General features: G+C 39.3%; 1 protein-coding gene across 5 annotated transcripts in view; it reads left to right on the forward strand.

The window, feature by feature from the left end:
* The window catches only part of scaf8 (SR-related CTD associated factor 8), a 179,340-nt gene that overhangs the window by 64,871 nt on the left and 90,572 nt on the right, over positions 1-23,897 (forward strand). For all 5 annotated transcript variants that reach the window (XR_004412787.1, XR_004412788.1, XM_033025045.1 and 2 more), the window contains 9 exons: positions 5,623-5,756; positions 9,572-9,745; positions 10,810-10,892; positions 13,356-13,470; positions 15,268-15,396; positions 16,643-16,761; positions 16,867-17,060; positions 19,915-20,015; positions 21,445-21,558. Coding sequence is in view for 3 of the 5 variants with exons in the window: in XM_033025045.1 (XP_032880936.1) it covers positions 5,623-5,756; positions 9,572-9,745; positions 10,810-10,892; positions 13,356-13,470; positions 15,268-15,396; positions 16,643-16,761; positions 16,867-17,060; positions 19,915-20,015; positions 21,445-21,558 (1,163 nt within the window). In the remaining 2 variants the exon portion in view is untranslated. The remainder of the gene's footprint in view (positions 1-5,622; positions 5,757-9,571; positions 9,746-10,809; positions 10,893-13,355; positions 13,471-15,267; positions 15,397-16,642; positions 16,762-16,866; positions 17,061-19,914; positions 20,016-21,444; positions 21,559-23,897) is intronic.

The raw sequence follows: 23,897 nt of genomic DNA on the forward strand, positions 1-23,897 counted from the left end.
GCACATTCCAGGCATTCACCACCCTCTGTATATTTGAAAAAAAAAAGTTGCTCTGCACATCTCCTTAAAACTTTGTCCCTATCACCATAAAGCTAGTAGTTGGTTTTTTTCCAACCCGGGAAAATGGTTTGACTGTCTGCTTTATCTGTGCCTCTCATAATTTTATATACAGTAAACCCTCGTTTTAACGGACCCATTTACAATAGATTTTGGTTAAAGCAGACAAGCACCGCCTCTCCAGCCACTTAGAGTGGAGGCTTCCGAGGACACCCGGCCCCGACCTGACTCGCACGGTGCATGAGCGAGCCCGTCGTCATTTATCGCATGGTCCCGTTGACGTTGCTGTTGTCGCTGCTCACTTTGTAGCCCCTGGGGATAGCCAGAGACAGGACGCACTCGGTGACTGTGGGACTCACTCCCCGCTCACTTGCTGCCACTTCTTCCTATCGTCGTCGCCACCTCCTCCTCCCATCGCCCTGTCCACTCGGCCTTTACCTCGGCACTGCCTCCTTGTGCTTCTACCTCGGAGTCGCGGCATTGTCCACCATGGAAGTGGCAGCAAGTGAGAGGGAAGGGTGCCCCACAGTGACCAGGCACGTCTTGTTGTTGGCAGCAGCCTAAAGAAAACACTGTCCCCAAGGGCTACAGTGAGCGCCACAACAATAGCTGCGTCACCGAATGGTGCAGCAGCTGGGTGAGGAAGGGCTCTGGTGCCCAGTTTTAAGGTGAAACAACATAAGTTATGGAATAATTATGCAGACTGAATCACTCTGAAGAAGGGTCCCAACGTCACCTATCAATGTGGCCAGAGATGCTGCCTGACCTGCTGAGTTACTCCAGCCCTTTATGTCCTATTATGTCATATTCCTTCTTTACCACTTTCATGGAACAGTGGGCTTGAATAATTCTGTACTTCAGTGCTGGTGAGGGTCATTTCATTAATTGGATAATTTCCCCTTACATTTGACTTCCAAAAGTACTTGCTCGGATTAAACTCCACTCGCTATTTTCCTGCAGATTCCTTTAACTGATCTCGACCTGAAATGTAACCCATTCCCTCTCTCCAGAGATGCTGCTTGTCTCGCTTGAGTTACTCCAGCATTTTGTGTCTACCCACGATACCTGGACAGCTTTCCTCATTGTCTGCGATCCTAGTAATCTGCAAACGTATTAGCCAACCTGTCTACATTTATGTCCAAGTCATTTATATACCCTAAATAGCAGAGATCCCAGCACAGATCCCTATAGAACTCTGGAGAGAAGGACTGCAGAAGGGTCTCGACCTGAAATGCACCCATTCCTTCTCTCCAGAGATTCTGCCTGGCCCGTTGTTACTTCAGCATTTTGTGTCTATCTTTGGTGTAAACCAGCATCTACAGTTCCTTCCAACACATTCCCAATAGAAATTCATCAGTCACAGTCCTCCAACCTCAATATTATCCTTCCACCCTCTGTCTTCTATCAGTATCTGTCTTCTATCAGTCATGATCACAATGAATGGTAGTGCTGGCTCGAAGGGCCGAATGGCTTACTCCTGCACCTATTTTCTATGTAGTATGCTAGTTCCAAATCCAGACATTCGTCACTAATAATCTTGTGCATCTTAATCGTTTGGATCAGCCTACCATTATTAAATGTCTTATTAAAAACCATGTAGATAACATCCCTGCCACCCACATCTCCACCCTCATTCATCATCTTCATCGCTGCTGAAAAATATTATCTGCCTTGCACTAGCCATGCTGACTATCCCTAATTTTAACCTGTTCTCCAAATTGGAGTAAATCATATTCCAAAGTATCTTCTCCAATAGCTTCCATACCACTGATGTGAGACTCGCTCACCTATTTTACCTGGATTCTCTCTCCTTTCCTCCTTATATTCAGGTACAACATTAGCTATTCTCCAGTCCTCAGGGACCTCGGCTGTGGCTAGTAACGATGCAATGATCTTTGTCGAGGCTCCCACAATCTCCTCTCGTGCTTCTCTCATTACACTGGTATAAATCCCATCAGGTCCTGGGGGTTTATCCACCTTGATGCTTTTCGAGAGTCCCAACACCACCACCACCTAAATCTCAAACTGCCTTTGCACATTAGTATTCCCCACACTTATCTCACTGTCCTCTATTACCTTTTTTTTGGTGAAAACAGATGCAAAGTACTTGTTTAGTACCTCTCCTACATCCCCAGACACCAAGCATAATTTCCTGCTTGATCTTGAGCGGTCCTACCTTTTCCCTGGTTACTCTTGTTTTTATTATAAGTATAAAAACCTTTGGGGTTTTCTTTAATCCGACTCGGCAAAGCCATTTTGTGTCCCCTTCTGATCTTTCTTATTGCCCACTGGGCAGCATTGCTATAGTTTTTTAAAAATCCTCAAAGGCGCTGTCTAATTCCAACAGCTTAAAGATAGACGCAAAATGCTGGAGTAACTACTCGACCAACAGCTTAAACCTTAACAGCCTAACGCTTTTTCTTTTTGATCAAATTTGCAGCCTCTTTAGTCATCCAAGGTTCCCTTTACTTTGCCATCTTTATCTCTCTTCCTCACTGGAACATGCCGATTCCGGAGTTTAATCGCCTGGTCTTTAAACGACTCCGACATGTCAGATGTACACCAACTGGATAACAATTACTGACAGTGTACCCTCCCGAGCTCGTGGCTAATATAGTTGTAGATTGCCATACTACAGTTTAGTACTTTCCCACAAGGTTTATCCTTCTCCCCATTCAAAACGATTTTCAAAAATAGAGTTGCGATCACTATTCCCAAAATGTTCTTCCATTGAAACGCCATTCACCATTCATTTTCCGACAAGGTCCTGTATGTTCCCTTCCCGGGTTAGACTAGCCACACACTGTTTCAAAAAACCCTCTTGGATACACCTCTCAAATTCTGCTCTTTTTAAATATTTGGCACTGAGCAAGTCCCGGTCAATATTGGAGACGTTAAAGTCGTAAAGACGTTAAAGACGTTAAGGCAATCCTGTTGCTTTGGCATCTATTGGAAATTTATCTAAGTATTAAATATCTGCAGGAAATTTTGGGTATATGGAAATCGCCATCTCATGAAATGTTTGTGAATAACAATTAAGAATAAATTAGAATGGGAACGATAAAATTAAGGAATATTTTGAGTACAATTATGTGAATAGGGAGGAGAATGAAGACTTACTAAATTCAAAACATTAATTATTTCTCTTTCCTCAGATGCTGCCTGACCTGACTTTGTATTTTCTGTTTGTTTCAAATTTCCAGCATCTGCAGTTTTTTTTCCCCCCCATTATAAAATAAGGATATATATATATATATGCGTAGGAGTGATATCAATATTTCTTCGAGTCAGCACCACCATTCAAAATGATCATGGCTGATCATCCAAAATCAGTACCACATTCTTGCTTTCCCCCCCATATCCCTTGATTCCGTTAGTCATAAGAGCTATATCTAACCCTCTCTTGAAAACATCCAGTGAATTGGCCTCCACTGCCTTCTGTGGCAGATAATTCCACAGATTCACAACTCTTTGGGTGAAAAAGTTTTTCCTCATCTCAGTCCTACATGGTCTACCCCTTATTCTTAAACTGTGACCCCTGGTTCTGAACTTCCCCAACATCAGGAACATTTTTCCTGCATCCAGCCTGTCCAATCCCTTAAGAATTGGATATGTTTCTGTAAGATACCCTCGCATCCTTCTAAATTCCAGTGAATTAATATAAGCCCAGTCGATCCATTCTTTCATCATATGAAAGTCCCGCCATCCCGGGAATTAACCTGGTGAAACTATGCTACACTCCCTCAATAGCAAGAATGTCCTTCCTCAAATTAGGAGACCAAAACTGCACACAATATTCCAGGTGTGGTCTCACCAGGGCCCTGTACAACTGGAGTCGGACCTTCTTGATCCTATACTCAAACCCTCTCGCTATGAAGGCCAACATGCCATTTGCTTTCTTCACAGGTGTTCTCAAAGTACAATTTATACAACTTAATGGTTTCAAGAGACCCAACGCCACGACCTTCTTGATCTCAAACTGCCCTCGCGTGTTGGTGTAGCCTGCACTGATTTAACTTTCTTCTGTGCTTCTACTTGGTGAATACATCTGCAAAGTACCCGTTTATTACCTATCCTACATTCATAAATTTCCTCTATCCGTGAGTGGTTCCACATTCTCCCAAGTTGCCCTTTTCTTTTTAATAAAGGGATAAAAAACCTATTTTGACTCAACAATGACATTTTGGCATTGTTAAGCCTTTCAGCACATCTAATTTTCTGCTTGAGTTTTTACCTGCTTGCTTTATATTCTCAAAGGCCCTGTCCGCTATCCAAAAAAAAATGATTTTTTTTATATAGCATTTTCGCCTCACCCATGAAACCAGGTGATTTTGTGAATTCAAGCCCACTAGCTTGTATTATCATAGGCAGACAATTCAGTCTAGTAACAAAGTTGCTGCCCAATCTTTTGGTTGAAATGTTAAGCAAAACTCATATGGACTGTTGGGTGTGCATAAATTGTAGGACCACTTTGAAAATCAACAAGAAATTTGCCTGACATTTATCCTTCAACCAAGTACTAAAATTATCTGGTAGATTTTTAGGGAACCTTTAATGACACTTGCAAATTGGCAATTTATTAAATTATTTTGGCAATGAATTGTTTTGAAACCTTAAGCAAGTGCAATGTTACATTTGAATACTGTTTTATTTATTCTAATAGTCACCATAATATTCACTTTGAGTATACCATAAAATGAAATGCAGTTCATGTGTACAGATATATATTCATTAGTAGTTAAATATTAAAACTTGATACGGTTAATATCAGTTGCATGCTGGAAGTTTCCATTTGCAGTTTCTATGAAATGCTATTTAGGTGTGATTTTGTGTGAATTAATTCAATATTGCATGGTCAGAAAATGAATAAAATGTATGCATTTCTTCAGTAGTCTAATGCACAAGATGGTTTTGAACTTGGAGCTTATTAGAATTAAAGGACGTTCTTTTAGGAAGGAGATGAGGATAATTTTTTTTTTAGTCAGAGGGTGGTGAATCAGGAATTATTTGCCACAGAAGGCTGTGGAGGCCAAGTCTGTGGATAATTTTAAGGCAGAGATAGATAGATTATTGATTAGTACATGCCAGAGGTTATGGGGAGAAGGCAGGAGAATGAGGTTAGAAATAGATCAGCCACGATTCAATGGTGGAGTAGACTTGATGGGACGAATGGCCTAATTCTACTCCTATTCTTATGAACATGCCTTTTAGGTATAATGTGTAATTTTGGCAATCATCATTATTATTTTTTTGTCTCTAATAAACAAGGGTAATTGAAGATATCAATTTTATAAAGTTGCAGCTTTTTTAAATAAAAAATCTATACTTGCTTGAATAGAATCATTGAGGCTAAGAAATTCCAACCCTTGAAAAATCGGATTTGTGAAATGATAGATGCATGTTCAATGTTCCAATGAAACTACATTGCTAAAGATTGTGGATTATTCATTATTTATGGATGCAGGTGATGCATTATGTACATTTCATTCTCTTGCTGTGGTTGGGATTGTTAATATTTTTTAATGGCAACGGTAAACTTTAATATTTTCATACTTAATTTTCCAGGAACTCCAGCTACACCTGCTACTCCAGCTAATGTGCAGAATTTACCTGATGCATGGGCCTCCATCTCCCAGCTTTCTAGCTCTGACACAATTGCTGCTGTTGCACAGCTTCTTCAGAGTCCCCAAGGCCAACAGGTAGACAATTCTTTAATGCTTTAATGAATTCTCATTCCAGCGCAATTGATTCACTAAAATTAATTTGCATTTGGAGCTTATTTTAAATGAGGAAAACTTATGGTCATCTTCCGGTTGAAGCTGGGTTGCTGACAGAATTTAAGCAGTGTCAAAATGAGCACTTGAATCACCTTGGCTCAAAGGGCTATGGATTAAGAGGTGGGAGTAATAGGAAAGGGTGTTTTCTCGTGTTTTCTCACTGTTTGGCGTGGGTGAGAATGGCTTATTTTTTCTTTCTGATGCAACCACTGAAATACCAATAATTGTAAATGTAAATTTATGGGAGTAGTTGAAGGATGGAACCTCAGCTAGTTTACATACTAACCCCCATGCTGGTAACTTTGCATACATGCATATAGCCATTGAGATGCAAAAACTTGCAGTGGAATCTCGGGTAAATAAAAACAAAGTTCTAGTGGACCTCAGCAGGCCAGCAGCACCTCTGGAGACAGATATAGGTGACATTTTGGGTCAGGCTCTTCTTTAGACATTTGGCATTGCTGGTTTTTCCCCTCTGCAAGTATCAGAGTAAATGTTGTCCTAGTCAATATAGCCTTTTTTAAATATTGGAAACAGAAGTACTTTTGAAATAGAAATATAAAGTGCATTTCAGGCAAGATCTACGGCAGTAAAACGTTAGGAACTGACTTCAAAATTTTAATTTTTAGTTCCCAGTCTTTTAGTACACTCCAAATGCAAATAGAGCATAGAACAATATACTGCAGCATAGGAACAAGCCATTTGGTCCACTGAATTTGTGCTGAACATGATGCAAAGACCAAATCTTACCTACCTGCCCATCATCCATATCGCTCCATTCCTTGCATGTTCATATACCAATTCAAAAGCCTCATGCGTAATATTTGATACTTCTATCCTATGAAATAGGATATGTCTATCCTATCTATGCCTCTTATAAATTTATATACTCCTATCAGGTCTCCCCGCAACCTCGGGTGTTCCAGAGAAAACAATGTGAATCTGTCAAACTTCTCCCCGTAGCTAATACCCCCTAATTTGGTCATCTTTCTAGTAAACCTCCCCTGCGTCCTCTTCAATCCTTCCACATCCTTTTTGCAATCAGGTGACCAGAACTGCATGCGATATGCCAAATGCGCCCTCGCCATAGTCCTATAAAGCTGCATCAGGGCTTGCAGACTTTAGTATGCAATGCCCTGAGCAATGAGGGCAACCATGCCATATGCTGTCATTGTCACTATCTACACGTGTTGCTACTTTTGGGAAGTTATGGATGTGGATCCTAAGATCCCTTTAAATCAATGCTGTTTAGTCATGCCTTGAATTGTATATGTTTTCACCTCCCAAAGTGCAAACCCACACACTTGCTTGGAAATGGATTTCAATTTCTCTAGCTGTACTATACCCCGCTTACTTTAACAATCCTCCGCACAGTCCACAACCCCAACAATCTTTGGTGTCATCTGCAAACTCGCCAACCCATTATGTCTAAGTCATTTATATGTTTCACAGGCAGCACGGATCCCTGGGGAACTGCACTGGTCATAGACCTTCAGCCTTAAATATTATCCTCCCACCACAAACCTCTGCTCTATCAGTAAGCCAGTTTTGAATCCATGCAACCAAGTCACTGTTAACCAAATGCATCTTAGTCTTCTGGATCAGCCTACCATTGGGCATCCATGTAGACAACATCCACTTATCTACCCTGAATAATCGCCTTCATCACCTCCACAAAATATTTGGCCAAGTTACTTGGACACAGCCTGCCACATACAAAGCCTTGTTGATTCTTCCTAATTAATCCCTTAATTCCAAGCACAAATTTACTCCTTTATTCTTAAGCAGTCCTACATCCTCCTTGGTTATCCTCTTGTTTTTTTAATTAGGTATAAAAACATTTGGGGATTATCTTTACTACAACTCGCCAAAGCCATTTTGGCCCTTCTAATCACTTGCTTGAGTTCTTTCCTCCTTTATATTCTTCAAAGGCCCTATCTGACTCCAACCTCTTAAACATTTAGTGTGTGGCCCTCCCTCCCTCTCTCTCCCCATCCCCCCCTTTCCGCGGGTTGACACGGAACTAGTGTGTGAACGGGCGATCGCTGGTCGGCATGGACTCGGTGGGCCGAACGGCCTGTTTCCGCGCTGTATCTCTGAACTAAACTAGTGTGTGAACGGGCGATCGCTGGTCGGCACGGACTCGGTGGGCCGAAGGGCCTGTTTCCGCGCTGTATCTCTGAACTAAACTAGTGTGTGAACGGGCGATCGCTGGTCGGCACGGACTCGGTGGGCCGAAGGGCCTGTTTCCGCGCTGTATCTCTGAACTAAACTAGTGTGTGAACGGGCGATCGCTGGTCGGCACGGACTCGGTGGCCCGAAGTGCCTGTTTCAGCACTGTTTCTCTGAACTAAACATTGCATGCACATTTTTCTTTTTGCCCAAATTTACAACCTCTTTGGACATCCAAGATTCATTTGCTTTGCCATTCTTATCCCTCCTCCTTACTGAAACATAGTGGTCCTGAACTTTGATCATCTGGCCTTTAAATGACTCCCACATTTCAGATGTGGACTTACCCAATACAATTGTTTCCAATGTACTCTTCTCGAGCTCTTGCCTAATAATGTTGTACTTTGCCTTACTCCAAGTTCCAGCCTGCTCCCTATGCAAACCAATTTTGAAATTTATGGAGCTGTGATTATAGTCTCCTGAAATGCTCTTCCTCTTTAACATCAGTCACCTGGCTAGACTCATTTCCCAACACAAAGTCCTACATGTTCCTATCTTGGCTTGCCGTCCACATGCTGTTTCAAGAAACTCTCTTGGATATACCTCACAAATTCTGCCAGGTTTTAAGCTCCTGGCACTAAGCAAGCCCAAGTCAATATTTGGGAAGTTAAAGACACTCACCAAAACAACCGTTGCTTTGGCATCTTTTGGTAACATGTCGACATTTTGCTACTCTATCTCCCATAAATTGATACAATTCTGCTTAAACTAAAACCGATTTTTTTGTTGGGTGGCAATGGATGAGAAATACTTAACTATTGTTTATTTGGAAACACATGGTATGTATTCATATCTTATTATTAGTAAGCTAGTTCCAACTATTTAAAAAAATATTTACAAAATGTTTACAGTTTTATTTTAAGCTTCATATTTTATGGTGTACTAACACATAAAATTATTAATGAAGATATTAGTTGTGGCAGTGTGGCTGCACACTGAACTACTGAGAAATAATGATAAAACTATTTGCATGTTTTATTTAAAAATATGCCCATTCAAATATAGATACAATCTATGCTGATTTTGTTTTAAATCTATAATTACATTTGTTAAATCTTGTCCGCATTCAATGTATACGAAAACAGTAGGAACCCATGGGATCCTTGCCAGCTCTCAGGAAAGCAATCCCATTTGGCCCTTTCCACTTCCATATATCCTAGTACCCCTGAAAGTTATTATTTCTCATTATTGCCACCAACCCCCTCCCCCACCACTCCCCTTACTCATTTTGCTATTGACCTAAATTGTGAGGTAATTTGCAGTAATAAATTATCTACCACCATCTTTTTGGGATGCGAGAGAAAACTGAAGGATTTGGGGGAAACCCATGTGGTCACAGACAGATCAAATGCCTGGATCTGGTCCTTGCGGCAACAGTACCATGCACCTCATGTGTAACTGCTTTTTAGAAAAAGCATGCTGTCACCCTGTTTATCTCTATTTCCAATATACATGTACGGTGCGCATTAGAAACTATATAACTGTAATCTTGTCTTTTTGTAAAGCTCCAGCAGTTGGTACAGAATCTTCAGATGCAGCAGCAAAAACCTCAGCCATCTCTACTTCAGGCTCTTGATGCTGGGCTTGTCGTCCAACTCCAGGCCCTGACAGCACAGCTGACAGCAGCAGCAACAGCAAATACACTCAACCCATTGGAACCTAGGCTCAATTTTAATAAGGTACAGAAATGAGTGCAGTTAACTTTTCAGAACTAAACTTTTTTTGACAAACTAAATTGTTAGAACTACCAAGATGCCTTTGGGATTTTTGCACTAGACTTAACATGCAACATCTAAAAAGATTATTTAAAAAATGAAAAATCTGTAGTATTTCAGTATTTAATGTAGCCCCAATAATTTTTCTATAATATTCTTTATTTATATTGACTGCATTACATGGGAAATGATGGGATAAAGCCTGGGTAGAGAGAAATATTTTAAAGAAATTTCCCCCTTTAGACATAGACCAGCGTAGAAACAGGGCCTTCAGCCCACAATGTCAGTGCTGAACATGGTGCCATGACCAACACTGATCTACCTGCACATAATCCATATCTCTCCATTCACTGCATATCCATGTGCCTATCCAAACTTCTCTTGAATGCCATGATTGTATAGGTCTGCACCACCACGTCTGACTGTGTGTTCCAGGCACTCAACCATCCTCTCTGTAGAAAAAAGTCACACATCTCCTTTAAACTTTGTCCCCCCCACGCTCCGCTGGTATTTGATATTTAGATCTTGTGAAAAAGGTCTGACTGTCCTATAAAGCTTCATCATGACTTCCTGACTCTTATGCTTGATGCCCTGACCAATGAAGGCAAGCACACCATATGCCACATTTACCATTCTATCTACTTGTGTTGCCACTTTCAGAGAGCTATGGATTTAGACCCCAAGATGCCTCTGTACATCAATGCTGTTAAAGGGTCATTCCCTTCTATATTATCCCCTCGAGTTTCTCTTCCCAAATTTCAACACCTCACACTTGCTCGAGTTAAACACTGTCATTTCTCCACCCATTTCTGTAGCTGATTCATATCCCGTTGTATACTTTGGCAACTTTCCACAGTCTGCTGCCCCAGTAATCTTGGTGTCATCTGTGAACTTACAAACAAACCCATGTGTGTAGGAAGTAGTCGTTACAAACCAAATGGCATATATGAGTTGACTGGGCCATATGACCAAACACTATGGAAGAAACTGGTCGTAAAGTACTAAATTTGACGTATTATTTGTTGCAGAAACTCCTAGATAGATTTGAATATGATGAAGAGCTTGATCGCTCAGATGAAACTAAGAAAGAAACGTCTACTACATCCCAGCTGTAAGAAGTTAATTTATATACTTTTCTCTCTCCAAATGTAAATGGGTGCATTTCTTGCTTCTGAGAATCCTGGGACAGAATGCAGTTGTACTTCTGTTTTATTTAAAGATATTGGAGATTAAACCGAATGAGTATCGGTAATTCATTCGTGTACATTGTGTTTGTGGCGCAATGCGAGTTCCAAACTATCAGAAAAAAGTCCTATGTTTTCTGATACTTGATTTTAATTGATATCTGGATTGCACTTTTAGTAATTTGCATAACAATTTCATTTTGGTCAGCTGTGGAGTTTTGTCGAGTATAAGAACGGGAGGGAGTGGGCAGAGGTAGTGCCTATGTCTGGCAAGCAAAAGGGTCGCTTCGCTTTCAACAATTTTGTTTCAAATGCTGTAATTTAGGTCATTCATATTGCACATTTGAATTGAGGAAGCATTAGAATGCGTGTCATGGGATTGGAATCCACATAATAAGAGATAATGGTTTGTTTATTTCTTTTAGAAATTTTTTTTAAATCAAAATGGAGTGCAGTGGTTTTTAGATTTTTTGAATGAAAACAAACTGCAGGCAGGTTACATAAGGATTCCATTGCTGAGAACTGTTGTGAAACAGGTTTTTTTTCCCTGTATATTAGAAACGAACAATTTCAATGAGGGTACATCAGAATCCACACTTCCAATGGCTAGTTTTGAAGGTCTTAACATTTAAATGGATGTTGCTTCGTTGACAGAGTATTTTATGTTTTTGCAGAAGAGATTTGCCACATCAGTTTCCAAAACCATTCTCTTTCATCAACCTGCTGTGAACTGGCAGCTATGTTCTTAAAGTCAATTTTACCTGTTTCTATCTACTTTTGAGACGTTACTTGTACACTTTAAATGGTTTTCTTTTAACTTAACCAGCTATTATGCCTATTCCATAACACCTGAAGAAGTTTGCATATCTGAACTACCTTTTCTGTCTTGAAAAATTGATTTAGAAATGAATGAATTTGCATATAATCAGATTTCCTTGACTCTGGTCTTCCATAACCAAGGAAGGCCATGTACATTGTGTTTTAACTGTGTGTAGGAAGGAACTGCAGATGCTGGTTTAAACAGAAGATGGACACAAATTGCTGGATTAACTCAGCGAGACAGGCAGCTTCTCTGGAGAGAAGGAATGTGTGACGTTTCAGAAGAAGGGTCTCGACCCGAAATGTCACCTATTCCTTCTCTCCAGAGATGTTGCCTGTCCCGCTGAGTTACTCCAGCATTTTGTGTCTATCGTGTGTTTTAACCATGACTTGGTTTTGATTCCATCACAATAATACTAAGATTTTTCGTTTTCTAGCTTATACATTTTATTGAAAATAAATTTCGCATTACAGCTGCATTATATCAGCAACAATTTAACTGTTCAAACTTTATCAGTTTTGTTTTTAGTTGTAAAATCAGAAGGTTGCCATAGCTGTTGCATTAAGAGGCAGACACAAAGTGCTGGAGTAACAGTGGGTGAGGCAGCATCTCTGGAGAGAAGGAATGGGCGACGTTTCGGGTCGAGACCCTTCTTCATTATGTGCATTAAGAGGCACATTGACTTTGGGTATTACAGGAGGGAAAAATTAAAGTAAGAGAGCCATTTCACAACTGATCAAGAAATCGGCGTTTAGACATTTAGTTCTTAATACTTTCTAACTGAATGCCCGGTTGCAGTGTATTTTCAGAACTTATCTGGGCACTATTTATGTTTATACCATGCTTCTCAAACAATGTATGTGAATAATCCTTGGGACATGTAGGTTTCATTTTACATTATTCTATATTATTCTTCCCATGTCTAACATTTCTTTCCTAAATGCTTGTCAGCAAAGGGCAGTTATGAAGAAATGTAACAAAGTGAAAGGGCAGCACCTTGGCGCAGCGGTAGAGTTGCTATCTTACAGCACCAGTAGACCCAGGTTGCATCCTGACTACGGGGGCTGTCTGTACGGACTCTGTGCGTCCTCCCCTTAACCGCGTGGTTTTTTCTCCGAGATCTTCGGTTTCCTCCCACATTCCAAAGATGTGCACATTTGTAGGTTAATTGGCTTGGTATAAATGTAAATTGTCCCTAGTGTGTGTAGGGTAGTGTTAATGTGTGGGGATCGCTGGTCGGTGTGGGCCGAGGGGCCTGTTTCCTAGCTGTATCTCTAAACTAAACTAAAATGCTGTTAGCCTATAGCGTATTGTGTTGCAGTGTAGGAACATACTTGCTTTCAATGTATTAGTTCTGTTTTCTGTGTTCTCCCTCTCCACCTGTTGCCACTGATTAATAGTCATTCAGTTCCCAGGGGAACCAGGAGCAATCTGTCCTTCACCTGTTGTTTGTCCTACTGAGATATTTTTTACTAATCAATGGCCATTATAGTCAACCTGATGCATTGGTGCAAATTTTTCAGCATATCTCTATATCTATATGGTAAATTGCTACCTCTTTGACTTGCAGACCTCTTGTGACTGAGACCATGAACACGTCACTTTTTCAGCAGCTGGCTGAGCAGTTCCAGCAACAAAACTTTGAGCAGCTTCGGCAACAGTTAATGGAACAGCAGACCCAGCAGGTACGTGCATAAGCATGGAGTCATTGTTAATATAATTAATGTTTGGTCTTGTAAGATCCTAGGTACAATGCTTGGATTAACGTTTTCTAACTATTTCAATCGTAATGATCAAAGCAAAGAATCAGTGAAAAGAAAAAAATATTGTGCCTACAAAGTGATGCAATTTAGTTTATACTTCCATTCTTTTCCTTGAAGCAAACTCTGTTCTTATGTGAACATGTGAATATGCAGGGTTTATAATTATGCCTGCAAAATATACATATTGATTTAAAATTCATAATATTTACCAATATATTTCTGTTGCTTTATGCAAAGGTTTGCAAAATGTAGCATCTAGATCAAGCCTGTAATTTATCCCATCAGATAAAGCATAAAATAAAACTTTAATATTTACCTAATTCACTTTCATGTCTTCAGTATTAAAAACGTTATGGCCTTTTTAATACTGGGAAATTAGCATCTTGTTTCCTGTTGTTTTGTATTGACTTAACTCAAAAGCTGTGATCGAGGAAAAGGGCCGTTTTACACAGACATACAGATAGATGTTCAACAGAGGGCGGCCACAATCCAATCTGTATGTACTGTGGAAGCTTTTAGTCAGATAGTTAGCTTGAAAATAGTGATCACGGATAGACAATTACACAATACGGATAGTGATCATGTTGCCGATATCGGGGCCTAATTAACTTATTTCGCTTCATCAGATTAAAATTAAATGACAGCTAATACTAGATAAGATGTTAAGTAAACGTCCTACAGACCTTTTGTTTTAGCATGAACTTGTGATCCGTGAAGGTCTTGAATTTGAGCCCCGACTTTCAAATCCAGTGATTCAATAGACCAGCAATGTGTTAAAAACAAAATACGAACAGATGACAGAACAGGATTTCCTCTACGTCATAAGCTTGTTGTAAGAGGAAATCCCTCCCTGACAACAATGAAAACCCTGCAGTTTACTGCCCCCACCCCCCACCCCCTCGAGTCCCGCGCACAGCAATCGGCAGATCTGGAGCGCCACTGATGGCAGGGATTGTAACAAAGCTACTAGATCAAAGCCAAACATCTGTTCAAATTTCTGTTGTGCAATGCTGTCAAATAATTATATACAATCTGAAGTATTTTTTTTCACCTCTGCTAGCTCGTTCTCAAATCAACCAATTATTTTGATATTTGCATCTATTTTAATATGTTCATATTATTGATGCATATTGATAGCTGTGTTGTGCAAATATTATATGTTTAAATCAATTAAAAAAAATCTAAAATACTATTTTCATGGCTGCATTAGAGATGAGAATGATTTACAGATGAGCACCTTTTCATTTACAATTTAACTACAAACTAGCTTTTTCCATCGTGAGTTTTTTTAATTAGTATTTGAAACTATGTAAATTTGGTATTTAAATTGGCTTTGCGTTATGCATTTTTATCATCCCGATCTTCATTTATTTGCAGTCAACACGCCCTAGTGCAGATGGGTAGAGTCAAAATGAAAATGTTCTCATTATTGACCTTTTTTTGGAATTCTAGAATGACATGAATTTAAATATGAGACTTGGTGGTTGTTTAAAGCAACCACCAAGTCCTCTTATGACAAAATAGTGTCATAAATGTATTCTTTAAATATAACGTAGGATTTTAAAATGCCTACTTGTGCGATTATTGTACTGAAGTTAATATTCACACTCTGAAGTTTCAATAACTGGAAATGTCTGGAAACTGAATAGTTATTGGTTTATAGGTACAGCATTGTCCTTGGATACAGGTTTCTAATTGTGAAATGCATTCGTTTTGCAGAATACAACATTGGATAGTCAAGAGGTAACTTTTGGATCTGAACCGTCAGTCACCCCTTCCCAAGGCAGCACTCAACAACAACAAGAGCAGGAAATAAAAGTGGAGGATCCACTTGAGGAACAGCAGCAGGTAGAAGACATAAAAATAGATTTTCAGTTTGTACTGTCAGAGATAGTGAAAAGTATGATAGCCTTGCTTGAATCTGAAATTACCTGTGACATATATAATATACCAATTTTCAAACTTACTAAAAAAATGTGAGATCTATCAGTACCATTCGGTGGTATCACTCGGTAAGTGTGAAGTGGTTATATCACTTTTGTTAATTTTGAGAGCATACCATTGTTACAATGGAATAAGATATCTGGTCTGTCAGGGTTTACTCAGCAGGTTGCCAAATTAAAAAGAATGGAAATTGAACATAGCTAGTTCATCATTCCATACTGGGCTAGAGTCATAGTACTAAACAGCATGGAATCAAGCACTTCGTCTCACCTTGTCCATGCTGACCAGGCTGGCATACTAGGCTAGTCTTGTTTGCTGACATTTGGCACAGAGCCCTCTGAACCCTTCCTATCTATATCTGTCCAATATGTTCGGGTTATTTTAAGAATGAAACACTGGAATGTGTTGTCAGAATTAAATTCAACTTTGTTGAACAAATGAGCAAAAGGAGGCCATGTCTTACAAATTCTCTACCAAATCCCAACCAATCCTGCTGCCTTCTTTCCTGAGCTTTGTTACGTCCTATGCCTCATTATGCCTTTTTGTTTATTTGTTAAAAAAAATGCTGATACTAATGCCAATTATTCTCAATAATTAGGCATTCCATGCTCACCATTTTCTGAGTTAAAAAAACCGAATTGACTTATTTGCAGTTTTTTTTCTAAAACACATTCTTGAACATTTTAAAGGAAAGGATATTCGGTCAATTGAAACAAGTTCATGCAGTAAATATTTTATTTGTTAAAGCAATTTGTATCACACTTTGGCTTTAAAGTTGCAATCACTCTTCAGAAGATAGCAAGTGAGCTTATATATTTACTTTCACAAAGGAAGTCATTTAAATGTGCATAAGATGCACTATTTAAATGTTGCTCTTTGTTTACCATTTGCATTTCTGAATTCTTACATAGATTTCAAGGCAAAGTATAATGCCCTAGATGAACATTGGGATATTAGGTCATTGGGACTTAGCTATGAAAATATGATACGAGAGTCAAGCCAAACTTGAGTAAGAATATTCAGAAAGAGCTAAACATACACAATTGGTTTCCTTTGTATGGCCCAGATCAGATAAAAAGTATTTGGTCCGTATTTTTTTTGTCTGTTAATTGATACCACCTTTGCTTTCATGCTACTTTGGATCATTAAGGATATGGATATTGATGCACCTGATGGTCAGGACCTTATTGAAGAAGAAATATTTCAGCAGGAAGAAAAGAAAATTTTAGTGCGTTCAAGATCGAGGACACGCTCAAGGTCCCGTTCAAGGTGGTGTACTTGGTGTTCACATTGGAAGCATTTCATTGCAAATGTTGGTTAATACATTTTAAAGATTAATTTGTTGCACAATATAATGTTAAGTGTCTTTATTAGGTCACCACGAAAGAAAAGGTCCAGATCTCGGTCAGGCTCTCGCAAACGTAAGCATCGGAAACGTTCGCGGTCACGGTCAAAAGAGAGGAAAAGAAAGTCCTCGCGATCATATTCCAGTGAAAGAAGAGCAAGGGAACGTGAAAAAGAACGTCAGAAAAAGGGCCTTCCACCTGTCCGGTCCAAGACTCTTAGCGGTATGTGACAACCGAAAGATTAATTTATAACACAATTGACTGTCAAATATTTTTCATCAAATCAGAGAACCCTAGCTAAAATACATCAGATTACGTCTGTAGCAAGTACTGCATCAGTAATCAAATAAACACCCGTTTCTCAATTTATAATTGTTGCTCAGGACAGAATTAACCAGAGGGATCATTCTGGTTCATGTTTCTCCCTAATTCAAAACATCCTAGTGTTCTCCAAGTACATATTGGAATGTATAGTAAAAGTTTACATGGTGCAGCAATTTTTATTTGCAATAAAGATTTCTACAAAACGGAGTAGGGAATCTGCACTTCATTGAAAGCTTTGCAAAATAAAAAAAATACAGGAAAGCATAGTTGTAATTTGATTAAAGTTAATTTGAGAAACAAATATTGATTTGAGTAAATGAACAGATCTATTATTGTAATGCCTGGACATAGAAATTGAAAGTTTTCTTGACCTCAACTTTATTAAAACCAGGAATATTTGTTTTAATTTGTGACTGTAATGTAATTGGATATAATAACTGGTGATTTATATTTCTTAGAATCGTATAAAAATTGAATGTGTCTGTCAAGACAATCATCCTTTAGCAGAATAGATGAAAATTAGAAATCAAACAAATGTAATGAGCAGTCAGTGGTCTATAAATCTATCCCTGCACCAACTCCTCAGCCACACATTCATCTCCCCTACCTTTCTGTTCGTATCCTCACAAGCACTGGAAACAATCCAGAGATAACTACCCTGGAGGTCTTGCTTTTCAGCCTTTTACCTAATTCCGTGTTGCAGAACCACCTTCCTCTTCTTACCTATATAGTTTGCAATGCACAATATACATGTACACAGTATACAATATACACACTATACATGCACAACTTCCAGCTGCCTCCCATCCCTCTTGAGGATGTCATGCAACCGCACCGAGGCAGACCCTGGCACCAGGGAGGAAGCACACCATCCTGGGGTCTCGACTGCTGCTGCAGAATCTCCTGTCTGCACCCCTACTACCAAGTCGCCCACCATTACAGCTCGCCCTTCCCTGTTGAGCCTCAGGGCCACGGTTAATGTCAGAACCTTGCCTGCTATTCAACCTTGAAGTGTCATCTGCCCCAACAGCTCCCAAGAGGGTGTACCTCACTATAGATCCTGTCCAAGAAGCTCTCAGTTTCCAAGATGGTCCCGAGGTCATCCAGCTGCTGCTCCAGTTCCCGAAAGGGGCTGTCCCACTTGGGCGACCTAATCTCCGAGTGTCTTCAACCTTCCAGCTTAAGGGCACTTGACTTCCCACATCCTGCAGGAGACACTGCAACAACTTGCCTGCCATTACCACTCCAGCCAAATCAATAATTAAATAACTAGAAAGACTCAGAGCTGATTGAACCTTATTCTCCTACCTGCTGCTGGAAGCCTCCTTGCCGAAGTCTCTTGAGCCAAAGACTCACTCTTTACCTCAACAGCACTTAAAACTTGAGCCAAAGACTCACACTTTACCTCTCCCCAGTACTTCATCCCACCACAGCCACTTTACGTGCCTTATTTTTTTATTTACTACTCAATTAACTGATTTAATGCTGCAACCAATCCAATGGTCACCTTTAAATTATCTTTATTACCTTTAAATTAGCCTGCCTCTTTCTTACCTTCACGGCCTTCAGCTGTTCTGATTGTTTGTACCCTGTTCAAACTTGCCCACTCTTTTCAAACTGAAAGGAGATGGACACAAATGACTTACTTTTTAAGCACTGCTGTTTCTCACCTCTTCTGCTGACCTGGACAATTGCACTGTTCAAATTCTTCTGTACTTTTCAAACTAAAAGTTCTAGTATGTTATATGTTGAAAGTTCAAATTAAGCTGATTAGGTTACAGTGAGGGTTCTATGTTCAGCTCTATGTTTTTAGTTTGGTTTAGAGATACAGCACGGAAACAGGCCCTTCGTCCCACTGAGTCTGCCACAACGACCAGTGATCCCCACACGTTAACACGAGGGACAAGTTTACGTTTATACCAAGCCAAGCAGCCTAGAGACCTGTAGGTCTTTGGAGTGTGGGAGGAAACCGCAGATCTCGGGGAAAACCCATGCGGTCATGGGGAGAACGTACAAACTCCATACAGACAGCACCCGTAATCGAGATTGAACCCGGATCTCTGGCGTTGCAAGCGTTGTGATGCCGCAACTCAAATGCTGCGCCACCGTGCCGCCCTGACTGTTATAGATAGGACATTATAGTCATGGATAGCATGCCCCATATGCTCATACATCTCCTTCAGATGGCAGCTGTTGCTCTGTTAGCGCTCCTACCTTTCCGTCAGAAAATTGTCTCCAGTTCCACTCCAAAACCTTGTGGAAGCTTCAGTACAGTGATGTTAGAGTGCTGGATTGTCTGAAATGCTGCCACTTAAATGGGTGGGGTTTAACCAAGGCTGCATCTGTTCTCATGTTTTTTTTTAAAGAGGTGATTAGGTATGTTAATAGTAATAGAACCAGGTTTTGGGACTTGGTGGGGTAGCGATCTCTGCCTTCCACAAACAGCATCAACATTATCAAAACAATTCCTTGGTTCATTAACAAGTTGTAAGATATTGGCTGCCATGCTACCAGATAACTTTTTTCAAGTACTTATAAAGTGGTTGTAAACGTATTTTGAAATCCAGAGGTCCTGGAAAATGCCAAATAATATCACAAGTGTCTTTTTTTTAAACCCAGGCATCCGTATCTTTGTTAATATCTGAGTTGGGTGCTTGGGAACTTGTTCTCCGGCTCTGATAAGAACATTAAGTTTGCTAATAATTTTTATCAAGGATATGTAATTGTTCTTTCTGTTTATTTCATACTTTAGTATGCAGTACCACGCTATGGGTTGGTCAAGTGGACAAAAAAGCAACACAACAGGATATAACAAACCTTTTTGAGGAATTTGGTCAGATTGAGTCAATAAATGTATGTATTCTTTGGTTCTTGTTATATTGTATACAATTTGACAGTTTAATATAGCTATTAAATATTTTTGGACCTTCTCTTGGTAGTCAGCATACTTGGGTTTGTTAATTATTAAATGGAAAATGAGAATTGATAGAATCTTTAAAAATACAACAAACCTGGCAGCTCTTCTGCCCATCAATCCCATTCTTGTGACTGATTTTTGTTTTACCTAAGTTGTGGTTTAGAATTGATTAGTGTGTAGCAACAACGCAGAAACAATAACATTAGTGTTGTGTTCATTTGTTTTATTTATGTATCTGGCCTGCGCAATTTTTCCAAGGCAATTTATTATTGGTAATCTCCTCTGCTTGTCACCTACTGGAAAATTCTCTCGATAATAATTGCAATGTGCAAATATAAGAAATTTGCCCTTAATTAAATAGATTAAACTCATTGGCATTTTCCATTATCTGGAACATAAAACTATTAGTTTTAGCTTTATCCACTAAACAAATTCCAGGTTGGTATGAATCTGGTATTGCATACAGATAGCTCTGCTAAAATACTTGTTTTCATAACAAGAATTGAACATGATTGATAAATTAATGAATACTGTTTATATTATGCAGGCTACGTTGGTTAGAATGCCCATCTCTATCAGAAAGTAGAGGACTACTTAAAAGTTACTTTGAAACTTGATAAGCAGGAAAACAACTGCCTGGGTGGTGGGAGGGGTCTAAGTTTAAGAAATGATTACCACATAACTGCCTTCAGATTTGTGGTTTCTTAAGGACACCGTTCACTGACAAGTCACTTCCATAGACATCTGTGTAATAATACTCTACTAAACAATGCAACATAGCCTTTAGTGTTTTTTTAACTCGCGGTAACAAAAATAAACTTGTAGCTTTTAAAACTACCTCTATTTTAGAAAACCCTGTGGGAGAGATTAACTTTTTCTTGTGAGACTGAAACACTCTTGCCTCAGCCCCCTTATCCCCACTGAAGCAACTAGTTTTCTGCCCCAATTTTATGTAACATGTTTCTTATGAATGCACCTATCACATTACATCAGAACTATCTGTATAGCTGGAGGAGCAATTAATCTGTCAAGTCAAGTCAAGTTTATTCGTCACATACACATACGAGATGTGCACTGAAATGAAAAGTGGCAATGCTCGCGAACTTTGTGCACAAAGACAAACAAACAACCAAACAAACTATAACCACAATCATAAACACACACATATTCTTTTACATATTAAATATTGGAAGGCAAAACATTCAGTTAAGTTAGTCCCTGGTGAGATTTACAGTCCGACTGGCCTCTGGGAAGAAACTCCTTCTCAACCACTCCGTCAGAACTAAGTAAACTGTTATTTGAAAAAGGTAGTGATAAAATCCAATTCTATGATATTTTACATCAATTGTTACATTTCTAATTCAGATGATACCTCCTCGAGGATGTGCGTATGTTTGCATGGTTCATCGGCAAGATGCTTTTCGTGCTCTTCAAAAATTAAGCACCGGATCCTTTAAAATGGGATCCAAAATTATTAAGGTAAGCGTGAGTTCAGAATGTAAAAGAGCAGATTGTTAATGAAGATACTTATGTTGGCTAATGCCATAGTGGTAACAAATATTTTAGTTTGTCTTTTGGATTAATTATAAAAGAACACTTTATTCTTATACTTAGTATTGTACTTTGTTACACAATAATGAATGGGTGATGGATGGTCGCTGTGGGCTAGGAGGGTTGAAGGGCCTGTTCCCATACTGTGGCTTTCAATTAGTCAATCAATCCATTCGATAAGCTTGTTATTATAAAATGAATGTCTCTTGGTGGGCTGTTTTCTCACTGTAATAAAAGATAATACAGATTTGAGTGTCGATTATGAGAAAGCAGCAAGCAAAGCCTTGTGAATTGTTTCTTCCTACAAAAGGAGAAAACCAATCCATAGTATTCCAGTGGTAAATCTGTTCCACATGACCAGGAAAAAATGTTTACTGAAAGTTAGGAATACAGTGGGGAAGATGAATTTATTTTGTTGAAAATTAGTACTTATTTTGAAGATAATAATTCTGTGCAGGAATGGATTTGCTCTCTGCAACTCTTCTGCACTCCAAAAGAGATGCTTTTAAATTTGTAACATGAGATTTCTTAGGAACATAATTATCGTATTATCGCACCATCTCAATACTTTATTACTTACTAACAGATTCTCAAAAAGGGCTTACTTATCAATGAGTATCACCCTATTAAATACTGATTTGTTCCAGAAATGGGTAGGAACGTTAGCAATACCTTCTTAAAAGGAAATGACTGAATGTGCAAGGTCACTGCTAATTCCAAATGGTCATTGAAAACCAGCAACCAGGGTTCTTTCAAACTAATCCAACCATGCATTATTCTAATCTTCTATGGGTTAATTTGCATAATACTTTTATGGGCTACAAATCTGAAAAAAGGTGAAGGCATTTGTTTTATCCACTTTTCTCCCCATCTTGCTTGATCAAAAGGCATCATCAAGCCTTGTTAACTACTACGACTCTTCACTGATCCAGGTTCCTCGTGGAATGTAAAGCTGGTCCCTAACTCTCCTCTACTGGGATCCATGTAATTAAAGCACTCTCCAAACTCCACTAAAGGCACAACAAGGTCATGAAATTAACTTTTTCTAATGACTGAGTCTTTGAATCAACTGTCTATCATATTAACCTACCACCCAACACACTAAACATAATTTTGTGCACCCCCCCCCCCCCCACTCCGGCTTTACTTCAGAGCTTACCTATTGTTCATGTTTCTTGTTTATTTCCCCTAATGCCCTCTTGAAGCTCGTGTTGGCTGTGAAACAAATTTAGTGCCTCCTTGATCCTATTCCACTAATATGACCAAAGTCCCTATTTGAGGAATAATTCTTGAAGAGAAGGAACCCTTAGGAATTCTAAGCAGTTCCCCCTCTACTTCTTACCTACTGTCACCAGGCCTCTGGAGAAGGAAGCCTGACCATTTGCTCCCTGAAGATGTAATTCAATTAACAACATCCTTTATCTTTTAAATTCTTGAAATTGGCAGTCACCCACACTTTATGTCCATCTTTCCTAGATATCAAAGATACTGATTTTCTATATGATTATGACAAAGGTCATCTTCTTACTCATCCTTATATCTATCACCAGCTATTAACACAGTTGACATGGCTGGAATTATTACAGTAGAAACATAGGTGCAGGAGTAGGCCATTCGGCCCTTCGAGCCTGCACAGCCATTCAACATGATCACGACTGATAACCCAAAATCTGTACCTAGTTCCGACTTTTTCCCCATATCCCTTGATTCCCTAAGCCCTAAGTGCTAAATCTAACTCTTGAGAATATCTTCTAGATACAGAGAAAATAGGTGCAGGAGGATGCCATTCGGCCCTTCGAGCCGGCACCGCCATTCATTGTGATTATGGCTGATTGTCCCCAATCAATAACCCATGCCTGTCTTCTCCACATAACCCTTGATTCCACTGTCTGCATCTTTTGGGCCTTCACATTCTTCCCAAGATGTTTTGACCAAATCAATTGAATTGTGCTCTTGACGGTGTTTTATGAACTATTTTTGTACTTCTGTTTATGAAACTTACAGCCAGGCTCCTTTTTTACTGCAGATGCTTTAGAATAACCTTGAAGCCTGACAGATGGATGTACTTTGGGTCACTAATAAGCATATTTTAATACCTATAGCAGCAAAAGATAGTGGAAACCTATACTTGAAATACTGCAGTAGTGTTTTTGCTGATTTGGCTGTCAAAAGCTACCAAGTTGTGTTTAATCAGAAGTTTGTTTCAAATCCAAAACAATATGCAATCCACTTCCTTTGATGCCATGCTTCACAGTTCTGACATAATT

The sequence above is a fragment of the Amblyraja radiata genome, chromosome 8 (genome assembly GCF_010909765.2).
Source record: "Amblyraja radiata isolate CabotCenter1 chromosome 8, sAmbRad1.1.pri, whole genome shotgun sequence".
Taxonomy (NCBI): Eukaryota; Metazoa; Chordata; class Chondrichthyes; order Rajiformes; family Rajidae; genus Amblyraja; species Amblyraja radiata.